This window comes from Rhipicephalus sanguineus, chromosome 7, assembly GCF_013339695.2.
Source record: "Rhipicephalus sanguineus isolate Rsan-2018 chromosome 7, BIME_Rsan_1.4, whole genome shotgun sequence".
In the NCBI taxonomy this organism is placed as follows: domain Eukaryota; kingdom Metazoa; phylum Arthropoda; class Arachnida; order Ixodida; family Ixodidae; genus Rhipicephalus; species Rhipicephalus sanguineus.
In genome coordinates, this window is record NC_051182.1 from 142,300,047 (window position 1) to 142,313,438 (window position 13,392).

A 13,392-nucleotide genomic window follows, 5' to 3' on the forward strand; every position below is an offset into this window, starting at 1 on the left:
AAGGGTTTCACATAACGCATTTCTTTCACCGTGTATTTTGTTGGTAATATTGTTGGTTTTCATCGACTCACTCGCGTGAATTGTTACAGTACCTCCTTCTCGAAGTTTGGCTTTTTGAATTTTGCTGTTGCCTGTTTATCTTTGTTAAAGCCTGTCGGTATCTGTTTTCACTTGTTTGTCCTTTTACAAGAACGTGCGAGTTTCGCGCGCACCGTGATAATGATGAACACGTGCTAGCTTTCCGTGTTAATGTAGGCGGCTTTCTTGATGCTTTTTGACGTGGCAGTGTTCACTACAAGGGAGGATCGGTGATGTACTCTGTAAAAACAAGCGGTTGTCGCAATAAAATTACAGTTGTAAGTTCAGCGCCCGTCTAGCGTACTGTGTTCCTTCGTCCTCGTCCACTTTTTCGATGTCGTTCCCCAGCTAAGCACGTACCAACTCGCCCAAATCTGTCTTGCTCTACTACTACTACTACTACTACGACGACGACGACGACGACAACAACAACGGCGACGACGACGGCGACGGTGGTACAGGCCAGAGTTGGACAGCTTCGCGCTAAAAAAGAGAGGTTACGCAGTTAAAAAGTGGGAGAACAGCACATAAGTCACCACATCGGCTTCTTACATGAATCACCGTACCGTTTTTTCTCCCACACGAACAAACTTTGTTTTCCGTGTTCACCCGCTCACCCGTTGACCCATTCGCATCATGGCGCTGCTCGCGTAACACGCCGACCTTCCCGCAGTCCGTACCAGTCGTCAATATGGCCGCCTCACATAGCGAGTCCCTTCAAAAGCGCCGTGTATGTGTATTCGAGCGCCTTTTTCTTGTGTCCTCGTTTATTGGGGCTACCATATAATTCAGAACTGCAACACCAACGAGCCCGCTTTGCAACTTTAGTTGACTTTAAGAGCAGCCTGCTTGTGTGCGCTTCTCGTAAACCATGTGTACGCAGGATCAGGACCAAGGCAGCTGTCGCAAAGCGCGCCTGCCAGCCTTGGAATATGAAATTACCAGTTCGTACCACTCTGGCCGATCCGAACGGGGCTTGCAGATGCGGTACACTGTTTGCGGTATGCTCCCATGTTTCCGCGGCCGTAAGCGTTAGCTGCAAGCGTTCGCACGAGCGTCATTGCCTGCCGCAGAGGATGATGCCTGATTGCAAACAGACCTTCGTTACGCCGCCGCCGCCGATAAGTGAATATCGTAGTTTGCGTCGAGATCGAAAGTTGTGTCCTCGCGCGCTAGGGTTTCCGTCTTTATATGTGCTTGAGAGTTTGGCACGGGCATAACAAATATCACCCTCCTATTCTATGGACACTCTGCTACAATTCTGTAAAAAACATTCCTATGTTGCAGGTGTGTACAACGACATTCACAAATCCAAAGTACAGGAGGGTACTGGCGAATGGAAGTACAAGGTGATTTAGAAGCTGTCTAAACAAGAATAAGTGCCTCAGACAGGCCCAGACAAGTTGGCCAGCCTGTCTGAGGAACTTATTCGATTCCAGAAAACTTGCATATGACATTAACAAAAAAAAGCACTTCCACATTTCTTAATTTTGTCCTCGTCCTGTACACGCTGCATCAACTAAAAGATGCGTACCAACTGGCTCAGTTTTCGGCTCTAATACGATTCGAATGCGATTGCCAACGGCGCCAGTGAATGGAATATGAGGTTAATTATTATGCTAGTTTTATGACGTATTCATCCTAAATGCAATAAAAAGGGGCACAGTGCAAAACACGAACATAAAGAAGAGAACGATGATATGCGCCTGTATCGTCGTTCTGTTCTTTACGTTCCTGTTTTGTACTGCTCCGTCTTTTTGCATTTGAGATTAATCGTTACCAACTAGCCCATCTGGCTGTTTTGTTATATCATTCACTGCCCCAGCCTTCATCTCCAAAAGCAATAGGCAAGCAAACCTGTTCTTGACCACTTGTGACGAAATGGAGGATGGAAGCTTCGATATGTGTGTGTGTCTGTGAAAAGTGCGACGTTTCTTCCTCTACCTCATCATTCTGTCCAAATTCCTTTGCTGCAGTTCAGAGCAGCCAACATGGATCAGTGGGGCTAGTTTCTCTCTGTTTCCCTTATGACTTGTCCCACTCTCACTCTTCTCGGCAGTTTAAGCATATGATGAGTCATTAAGAAGTTCTGCAGTAGAGCAGGGTTTGTCTGTGGTGCTCTTAAACCAGAATGCGCTAGTCGGATAGAAAAGTACCACAGAGCTGCGACGCTAGAGGTAATCATCATATTCTTAAACGAAGGGTAGGTATAGATCTGGTGTCTCAAACACGAGGCTCACAGAGCTTTCCCTAGAGGTCAGCCCTGCAGAAAAACCCGACGGAGATGCTTCTCTTCGAGTGTTTTTGACTCAACAGGGGATATCGTAGTGGCGCAAGGCAACTAGAAAATCACGCTTTGACCTGACGCTTTGAGTGCTAATAGATATAAAATTTCCCACGTTTTCTTCATCAGTGACCCATATATGAGAAATCGGAAAATCCTGTTTTTTTTTTTAATGGCAGCATTAGGTGGCATTTTGTTCAAACTCCCGCCCCCCGCTCCAAACTTATTCGCTGTCCCGCCACTTGCCGGACTAAATTTCGTGACAGCGGCCCGCTAGGTGAGACCGCGTTTTCGTGTGAACCAAGTGCTAATAGATATGACACTTCCCACTTTTTCTAAGCTGACTGCTAGGTGAAGCCCAGTGTTTTCGCGGGCTGTCGCCGCAAGGATTTCGACTGTTAGACGCACCATCCGCTTCTTTTATCTCGGTTCCTGCTCTTGCGTACGAGCTTTGGTCGACTCGTTCGTAGAGCACGCGATAAGCGATTCCTGTACGTGATTTGGTTCTCGATGGGGACATAAATGGGCAAGTGGGCCATATTTCATCCGTAGGCTGCGCTCCGTTTCCTGTTCACACGTAAGTGCGTGCAAAAAAAGGTCACGTTTTACTGGCCTTAAGGGAGCCTTCGCCGCATAGCTTCCAACAGCCATTACTAGAAATTAAAAAGAAAAAATAGTGGAAGGAGCTATGCCATTTCTCTGTGTTAAAAAGTTTAAATTACCCGCCATTTTTAACCGCAGGTTTTCTTTATCCCAACAATAGGAAAACTCGGAAGCTTTCCTAAAAACGGAACAATATTTTACGGCATTGCGGCACTACCGCCACCTTTTGAAAGCGCAATAAAATAGTTTTCCTCGTGCTTACAAGAACTTCGGCAAGGTAGCAACTACTTAGCGTTGCACTAATTAATAATAACTCTTGGGGTTTTACATCCCAAAACCACGATATCACTTTGAGAGACTTTGACCACCTGGGGCTATTTAACGTGCCCCTAAACCTAAGTACACGGGCCTCTAGCAGTTTGTCTCCGTCGACATGAGGCCGCCGCGACCAATATTCGATCCCGCGACCTTTAGGTCAGCATTCAAGCACCCTAACCACTAGACCACCGCGGGGGTCGTTTCGCTAATTTTGACGAATGATGTGGGAGAATAGTTTTTTTCTGCAGAAGTATAAGTGGAACGCATGTGTCCCACTGACGCGCAAAGGGTTATTCAAGGTTATCTCTAATAAACCTTGAAGGTTGTTCAAGTCGCCCAGAAATGGTTCCTCAAAGCAGTCTTCACGTTTGGCTCAAAATATTTCTATAGGTGGCATCACAGTTGGGGCAGAATTAATTGCGACCTACACAGTTAAAACCGCTCAGTTTCCGAAAACCACAGCCTTTCAAAATCCAACGTTCGTTTAATAAGCACCACAAGGTTGTCTTCGGCTGTTTTATGCCAGAGAGAGAGACAGATAGAAATGAAAGACAAGGAGGTTAGCCAGGAATATACTCCTGTTGGCTACCCTGTGCAGGGAAAGGAGAGAGTCGGCAACGACACTACAAGGTCACTGTCTAAAAGCATTGTGTGAAGACCAGTCATAATTTTTCGTTCAGTCCAATTTGCCGAAGGAACCGCAGCAATGCCCTTATAGCCGCTCGCTCCGAAGACCGGGTAGGCCAGAGTACCCCACGCTGCGCCTAGGCATGACTTTTGACACCGACAGCCGTCGAGTCATTACCGATGCCGTCGGCATCGGGTCCCCGCAATCCCTTATCGGTAGTCTTTGATCATCTGGAGCGAAGGTAAATGCACGGTGCTCCTTTAAAACGTTCTTTAAATTCACTCTCGCGTCCTTGTCCTAGTATAACGTAGATGGAAATGAAGATGGCGCACTCTCTCTCTCCAACAACACCGACAGACCTATCCACGGTGACCCTCATCAATCGGTGTTTCTTTAATGACGAACTTCATCAGCTTGCGAAATCATCCACTGTCGCTTGTTTGTTATCATATGAGCGTTTGTAAGTTTATGCCCACTGATCGCGCTTCTATCATCCCCCGCTGCTCGCTCACTCATTGGCTCACAGGACCCGGATGTAATGAAAGTCGTCGATAGCACTTGTCATCGCTTGTAGCGAAGGTAATCAGTTTACCAGAGCTCTGATCTATCATCGGGCCATATAATTTAGTTCTAGAGGTGTGATATCCTTTTCGTTGTGTTGTGTTAGGTGTCGTATTTTATTGTGCCCTGTTTACCCGTGTTCGAAGTCAGAGAAAATGGCAAACATCGTGGATGTGTTTGTTTTTATTAATGTTATTATGATTCAAATACCCCCAAAGGCTCTCACCACGAGGGTATTGCATGGGGTGAGGGGCACGACAGCACTGGTCACTGATTACACATCGTTTTATCTTTACCAGTCCTGCAGTTACCCCATTGTTAAACAATGTGACCGAACAATAGGTTGATTGATTGCTTGATTAATTGATTGATTAACTGATTCATTCGTGAACACGCTTCCATTTGCAATGAACACACTTCCGTAATGCAATGAACACGGTTGCAGTGAACACGCTTCCGTATGTGCTTGCAATAAGATGTCAAACTTCATAATGTGGAAATGCAATATCATAAGACCACAAAGGCCTGTTTCGATGCAGAAGCCGGAAGAGTTAAGAATGACTATTCCTTTGTCGTCACTCATAGCCGTCCAGTCTATCGTTTTTCAACGTCTCCGCCATGAGTGCACTTCCACGGATAATCTTTCTGTTGACTTATGTCTAGTGTGGATGATGCGGTAGAATATTCTGAACATCGGTCCGCGTCCGATTTTCTTTTACACAACAGTCTGGACAGCAGACGGATGTTTAGTGCGGCAAGTCAAATTGGAGTCTGTGTAATCGCCACCGCATGACGTTCTTCAGCTCGTAGTTGAACTTAGCAAATTAATAGATAGGCTCTTGTGGTATTAGGCAATGCTCTAATTACCAAAACATTTGCGAGAGGTCACCCTGCCAGAACCCCCTATTGAGCCATTGGTTTCCTTATCACAGGGTTCAGTGATCATCTGACAACTTCAGTAGCATCTCCTTCCACGCTGTGTCCCGCTGTTCGTGGCCACTTGTCAAACATCTGCGTATCCAGCACGGTCTGAGTTCCAGCTAGACTCTACATCAAGCATTCTTCCAAGCAGTGGCGCTTCTCCTTGAGTGAGGAACGTGCTATAGCGGAGAATGTGGATCACTCCGTGTACCGTCCATTTAAGAGGAGAAGGCATGGACAGCTAGGCCATGTAGTGCGAAGGCAAGTAAACGCTGTCTATTGAGAGTAGCAGACTGGATTCCTAGAGAAGGCAAGCGTGTGAGGGTGAGGCGGAAAGTTAGGTAGGAAGATGAGATTTAAGAAGTTTTCGGGGATAACGTGGCCTTGGCAAGCACAGGATCGGGTTAATTGCCGAAATATTGGAGGCATTTGCCATGCAGTGGGCGTAGTCAGATTGATGATGATTATGAGGAAATGGATGAGGAAAGTAAGGTTATGGCTATGGTTATGGGCCTAAGACCTTCCGGGGTGATGTCGAGACATTGCACAAGTGGTATGTAGGGTGTATAGTCTCGTGGGAGTCCTCATGTAATGTGTCCTCATGTAATGATTGAACCAAAGAGAACGGGAGTATTGCAAGCCCTCTTACGAAGATGGTATGTTCGGGAGCATGCGCTGTCTTTTGGTGAGACGGTACCTTTTCTGTTCCTTATGGTTTGCTCTAGTTATCTTAATCCACTGTAGCCGCAGCGCAAAGATGCATAGCCCTCTCGGTACCGAGTACTGACGTAATATCAAAACCAGCACTGTTCATTGTGTCTATAGCACGTGATGGTTTTGCCCTGTCAGCAATCCCTGTCGGCAGAAATGAACATGAAAGAGCACGCATTCTTTTCACTCTGACAACCTTTTATTATCGGAACACGGAGAACTAGCATAAATATTCTGAAGTGCAGGTCTTGCCAGCCGGTCCTGACGCGGTCCTTCCTAGCGGTGTCCTGAAAGCACAAGACAGTGATGACATTCATACGACACAAATGATACGGCGCATCAATGCCCTAAGGCAAAGTGCCCCAGTAGGTCTCAACTTACGTCTAACTCCTTGCGCTCATCATTTACTTCTTCTTGTGGAGGGCGTAGCTGTAGCCGCCGAGGCCATAGTTGTAGCCACCGAGGGCGTAGCCGCTGCTCAGACCGTAGCCGAGACCGTGGTATCCGAGGCCGTAGCCGAGACCGTGGCCGTAGCCAACTCCGTAGGTGGCAACTGGGGCGGTCGCCAAAGCTGGGGCGGCGTGGTGGACGGTGGTGGAGACGGCAGCCGGGGCAGCGACAGCGTGTCCGAGAGCAAGACCACCGCCGAGAACGTGGCCGAAGGTGCTTCCATAGCCGCCATAGCTGACAGCTGGGGCAGCGTGCACGGCTGTCACGGCTGGGGCAGCGTGGACGGCAGCGACTGCTGGGGCAGCGTGGACGGCAGCGACTGCTGGGGCAGCGTGGACGGCAGTGACGGCTGGAGCAGCGTGGACGGCGGTCACGGCTGGGGCGGCGTATGTGGCGGCAACAGCGGGACGAGCGTAGGCAACGGCGGGAGCGGCGTAGGAGGCGTAGCTGACAGCTGGGCGGGCGACGGCAACGGCTGGGCGGGCGACGGCGACCGCGGGTGCAGCGTAGGAAACTGCGGGAGCGGCTGCGTAGGAAACGGCCGGAGCGGCGTGGTGCACGGTCGTGGATACGGCAGCGGGAGCGGCGTACTGGGCGTAGCTCACAGCCGGCGCAGCGGCAACGGTGTAGGCCTGACGGGCGACAGTGACCGCTGGGCGGGCAACGGCAACGGCGGGAGCGGCGGCGTAGGAGACGGCCGGAGCGGCGTGGTGCACGGTGGTGGCAACGGCGGGAGCGGCGTACTGAGCGTAGCTCACAGCGGGTGCAGCGGCAACTGTGTAGGCCTGGCGGGCGACAGTGACCGCTGGGCGGGCATAGGATACGGCCGGAGCAGCGTAGGATACGGCCGGAGCGGCGGCGTAGGACACGGCTGGAGCGGCGTGGTGCACGGTAGTGGCCACGGCGGGAGCGGCGTACTGGGCGTAGCTCACAGCGGGTGCAGCGGCAACGGTGTAGGCTTGGCGGGCGACCGTGACCGCTGGGCGGGCAACGGCAGCGTAGGAGACGGCCGGAGCGGCGGCGTAGGACACGGCCGGAGCGGCGTGGTGCACGGTGGTGGCCACGGCGGGGGCAGCGGCGTAGGAGACGGCTGGGGCGTGGTGGACCGCGGTGGTCACGGCAGCCGGCGCGGCAACGGCGTGGCCGAGGGCGAGGCCTCCACCGAGGACGTGGCCGACGCCAGTGCCGTAGGCGAGACCACCATATCCGAGACCTCCATATCCATAGCCCACATTACCAGCGAAGGAGGTGGCCAAGAGGCCGAGGAACACGACAGCCTTCTGCAGAAGAGAAGCGATACCCATGCGTCAATCATCACATCGATTAGCTTGGCTTAAGGCGTCACGTTATATAAAGAAATGTGATGCAATGGAATCCGGGATAGTGGTTTTCTTACAAATGAAGCATTAAGTGACGCGCACCGCAATTTGAACTGTGCTGCTGGAACTGCCCCTTGGAAACCATTGAATAAATTGAGATCTAGTTGGAAGATCTTCATTACGCCTGATTAACTAAGCAAAGCTCATTGTTAAGATGGGGAGCTTGAAATTGGGCTTTAAATTTCGGTTCGTTAATCCGTGGTTGCATCCTATCAGCAGTAGTATTTGACAGCTGCTCCACCCCGTAATACCGAAAGTGAAAACAGGAATGCCAAATGTAGTAGATTCCCAAGCTAGTAAAATGCATTGCTTTTATAATTGGTAGCTGCTTTTTTAGATATTAAGCTTTTCGAGCGAAAAACCAACTTTACTCATACTATCCGATAAAAAGTTAGGAAGGTTTTTCATACCGAATAATCTTTGGCAGTGAAACACAATAATGGACAAACTTCCATCGAAATACAATAATAGACAAACCTCCTCACGACCTTGGAGGCTTTTGAGACTGTTCACTGTCATATGGAGTTCGCGACATCGCTCAGCTTGATCACTGAACTGACCGATTGCTGAGAAATCATATACGACTAGCTGGATAGAGCAGAATGATGGAATTTACGCTTTTGCGAAATTCACGTCACACATTTCGCTCTTCGAAGCCCTCATTCCGTCCTACTTCGACCAGCTACTATGACTTATAGGATTCGCTATCCCGGCAGCCCAAGTTCTCCCTCTAGTCCATAGAGCATCTAGAGGACGTCTCCATCTGGGTACGGCGAAGTCGACGAAGAAGCGGGTATCCGTGGGAGGTTTTCGTCGTCGCCGTCGTACAAGCCGAACATCTCGGAGCGCTTGGGACGGCACACAAGAAACTTACCAGAGCGTTCATGCTGGTTCTCTCTTCCGACTAGAATGCCAGGAGAGGAGCAAGTGCCATGTCTTTCGGTCGCCGCGTCGCTCTTTATATACCTCCCAGCCACGACGTTCAGTTGGCTGCTCCTGAGGATGCGGCCCGCGAAGGGGAAGAAGCCAGGTGTCGCGCTCGAAGCGCCACCATGAAGCGTGCAGTGTCTCCATCTTCGAAGGGCGATGGATGAGCATGATAAGGGAGAAAGAAAACCTTCGAGCGAGTGAACACCGATGACACCACAAGCGCCTCCAGTTGGGCCGGAGATGGCACCATACGCTCACGCCGGTCGTGGCGTCGTCTTGGCGACAGCGACGACATGTCCCCCCCCTCCCCTCACCTCCGGTAACACTGGTGTGTCGCGCCAGAACGGAGGGTGTCTTACACTGAGGTGAGGTTATACTGAAATGGGAAAGGCGAGAGATTTGTGTGAGGCTACGGGGATAAGGGGGGGGGGTACCGATTACTTCAACAAACGATCGCATAAACGCTACAACCCCCCTCCTTTTTCCACCCTCCCCCGCCCAGACTCAATGCTACCTTACCATGGCATCGTTCCGCAGAAAGTACTATTATCTCCCAGGACGCTTCTTTCTGAATGTTACGACGAGGGGGGCAGCAGCCGCAGGGGCCAGCCTTTGTTTACGAGCACTTTCCAACGGGGGTTTATAGATACCAGTCGAAGATCACGCCAGTGTTCTTCTTTCAGTGTTCGGGGGAGAGGAAACGTACGCTTTTCCGGCGCTCATAGCGTGGATGTGGATGCGGCATCGCCGCCGGATTTGCATATGATATGAGCTCGCGGCAGTGTGGCACCGCGGTGAAAGGTGAGCACGTGGACGCTGCACTGCGAGACATGCGCTAGCGCGCGAACCTTTTTTTTACTTTTATTTTTGAGAGAGAGAGAGAGAGAGAGAAACGTGACGATTAAGGGTTAGTACGAGGCGCGTGGCAATCTTTTTTCTTTCTTTGCTTTTTTTGTTTTTCAAGCAAGGCCTCATCGTGGTATGTGTTGCCTACCAGAAGTCTCTCACCCCTTTCTCGCTTCCCTTCTGTTTCTTTATTCTTCCCATTTTTGGTTTTAATCTCGCTCGCATTCGGCTGGCATTCGAAAAAAGAGCTTCGCTCGACTTCAATGCAACTACTCGGTGGTGCAATTCCAAAATTGCTCACTTATCCTACGCACATATCGATCCCCCCGCTCAATTCGTGTTATCGTTGCCTGCGGTCGTCTTCTCGAATTTCCGCCGCGCGCGATGCGCCGCTCTCGTGAAGGGGGATTCACTTTTGAAACAAGAGCGAGGTCAACGTCAGCATGTGGGGGCGAGAGACCCCGACGGAGACTTCTGGCGCCGTAGGGGGCTCCGGCGAGGACGAACGACGCGATCTCGTCGTGCCTACAACGGAGGCCCGCATGAAGTTCTCCGCACTATCTCCCGCGCGCACGCCTATAACCACGTCGTTACGCTGTACGAACACGAAACGTTCGCACGTGTACGATGTTACAGCCCGATCATCGAACGCAGCCTTCTTTTGCTTCGGGATCCATCCGTTCAATGCGCCCGTTAGACTGCCATTCTAGTGTTCGCGGTTCGTCCAATTTAGGTTCCTTTAGCATTCTGGGTCTCCCGTTTGGAAGCCAAGCTTCGTTGGTGGACTGGAGTATTGAAACATTTTACTTTCGTGATGGCGCGCTGGTTTCGTTTTGTTCCGTTGACCGCTTCCGCTCGTCCTGATCGGTAAAATGTTAGTCGTAACAACGTTCTACGGACCGGAAGAATTTCATACTGAAATCGCGGCTCGTACTGTAAGGGCAAGGACACCGGTAAGTTAACAATGAGGCGCAGCCTCCTTGACCTTAGTGCGTGCTGCAATTTTGACCAGAATATCCACCTTGGTTGGTCGGTAAGATCTTTTATTGAGTGTCCTGCAGTTTGGTGGCCCGGGCTCAAATCTCCCACGTCGGGACGTCCCGGCCTTGCCTAGTCGCCGTTTCGCGGGCCTGCTGGAAGGCCCAGATTTGGTCGGCGAGCTCAGAGCTGAGCAGGGCTACGGCCCACTTTGCCGAGAGAACATCGGAAATAATGCCTTTAGTATTTGCATCACATTTCCAGAGCATGTGTTTGAGTGTAGCAGGTTCTATACAGCAGATCTTGAAATTTCCGTCGTGATAGATCTCAGCGTAGAATCTATGATACGCTAGACGGTCAGCCGTGAGCTGACGGGATGTTCAGCGTTTGCATAATGTGCATTGAGTGCTAATGGTGATGAGGTTTTCGACGTGCGAGATCCTGTGTCCTGCCACCACCAAGTTCTGTAGCAAAGCCTCGTTAAAGGTTAGGTCTTTGGACAAAAGATAACGTTTGGTTTATTGGTTTATAGGAGGGTTTTCAAACAGGCGGCTGGGAGGCCTCGTGCGGCCTGCGAACGTTTCACTAGTGGTCCGGTCCGCACATGACTGTCTTCACCGCGCATTTTTTTTTTTTAATAAGTATGTCCATGAACTACATCGATATAACTGGTATCAAGCATTCTTTTCGTGAGAAAGCCCATAGTGGTTTTTTAGCGTGAAACGACACCACATGACCGAAGACAGGACAGAGTGCTTTGTCCTGTATTCTGTCTTGTGGTGTCCTTTCGCGCTAAAAAAGCACTATGGATTCACACCAACTAGCCCGCCAACGCATTGTGAGACAACACATGTGATCACCATGCATTGCAACGGAACCATGGAACAAAAACTCTGTATATCAGAATCGGCGTGCAGATTTCAATTATTCAGCAGATTTGTATCGATGCTTCTAGCATCTTGACTCCAATTCCCCATCAGAAATAACCCATATATGAGATGCGGGAATGGCTTCCTTCCCAATGGCAGCGTCCGCTGACATATGCTACGCATAGTTCTGGTTCAATGGTCATTTTGCCCATTCCAGGACTTTTTCACTGTGAGTAGTCGGCAAATTTCCTCGCCAATAGAGCCACTGTGATTTCGACCGACCCATGTGTCCTTGACTCATGTAGCTCCACTGAGCAGTATTTTGATCGGACTTTAAGTGAGCTAGGTTGAGTAAAAAAAAAAATCAGGAGCCCTTCCTTGCCTTATAGGGAATATGGGGGCAAGCGAAGTTTGGCGTGTGCGTGCCTAACAATGCCGCCTTTCTTTCTTTCTTCCTTTCTTTCTTTCTTTCTTTCTTTCTTTCTTTCTTTCTTTCTTTCTTTCTTTCTTTCTTTCTTTCTTTCTTTCTTTCTTTCTTTCTTTCTTTCTTTCTTTCTTTGTAACACATCGCGTAATGCACCCTACTAAATGTTTCCTTCCTCCGTGCAGGAAATTGGACCTCCATCCACGTGCTTAGCAGCGCAACTTTTCTCTTGCTGCAGGCAACTAACAATGGTCATGCGTTCATACCCAGGTAACAATAAAATGTTACAACGGGAAATTACAACTCACCTCTATTAAAGGTCAGATTGCCATATCAGAAATGGTTGATCGCCGACAAGCCCACCCACCATCGAGATTGCGTCATTTATTGGAAAGCGGCGCATGCAAATTCCCATGTGACCGTTGCACCTTCGAGGGCCACACCTCCTTGGGCGTGCTTGACGGCGCCGGGTTTCTCGCATGTGACGCCGTAACCTAAAACTGTGATTTATAGAAGCTTCGCTTAAAACTTCTTGTCAGTCTGAGCCCGAGTGGAAGAAAGCTTAGTAGAATTTCAGTGAGTCTAACTCACGGCGCGTCCGGCTGCGTAGAATTCTTCTAGCCTGTCTGAATGAATTACTGGTGAGCTGCAGTCCGGGTGAGTCCCTAGCAATAAATGTACGTCTTATGTTAATGAATCTAGATAAACACAGGTAATCATGCAACCGATGTATTTCTCTGCAGTATATCTTATTTATCCTTAGATATAGGAGTATACCTCCAAGGACTCCTAATTAATGGAAGTATCCGGGGCCCAAGTTCACGTGTCAGGCAAGCGATTCGCTCAGATCTGTGGGACACCGGCAGTACCTATCAGTGAACGAACACTGACCCCCGAAGCTTCGAGTAAATTACGGCTACGGTGTTTACCTCTAGGACACCCCGAGGCAGCGATTACGAACCCGAACAAGACTCTACGATCGTGTTGACTGACTCAGCCGAAGCCGGAAGAAATTATCGAAATTCCGGCGTGAGACCTTTCTCACGAATCAATAACGGGGACACCACCACGGTGTACTCCGTAGTGACTGCACTCTGGGCGGTCTCCACGGGTCCTTCGAAGCTTACTGAGAAAGCCACGCGCGAAGACACCTTTAAGACGTTTTAGTTTTCGTAATTTGGACGACCATCGAAGAAGGGGGGGGGGGGGGTGGACCTTAGCTCTCTTACACGCAGCTCACGCGCACACTATACGGTACTTTTCAAACACGGCCTTCAGGATACTTAGGTGCGTGCCAAACCCCCCACGGCGAAGGAGTTCGTCAGTGTTTTTCAAAACGCTCGGCGGGTCACGTCGCGGGGAAAAAACATCGAAGGAGAGGAACAACGAGCCAGTGACCAAGAATTTAATGC

At 50.0% G+C, this 13,392-nt stretch overlaps 1 protein-coding gene across 1 annotated transcript; it reads right to left on the minus strand.

Moving 5' to 3' along the window:
- Positions 1–6,281: 6,281 nt before the first annotated feature.
- Positions 6,282–8,964, minus strand: LOC119400104 (cuticle protein-like). Its single transcript, XM_037667048.2, has 3 exons — positions 8,808–8,964; positions 6,486–7,834; positions 6,282–6,391 (listed from the first exon to the last, which is right to left on the minus strand). Exons 1-2 carry the CDS (start codon positions 8,817–8,819, stop codon positions 6,509–6,511), a joined length of 1,338 nt encoding a protein of 445 aa, XP_037522976.1. The 5' UTR covers positions 8,820–8,964; the 3' UTR covers positions 6,282–6,391; positions 6,486–6,508.
- Positions 8,965–13,392: the final 4,428 nt, after the last annotated feature.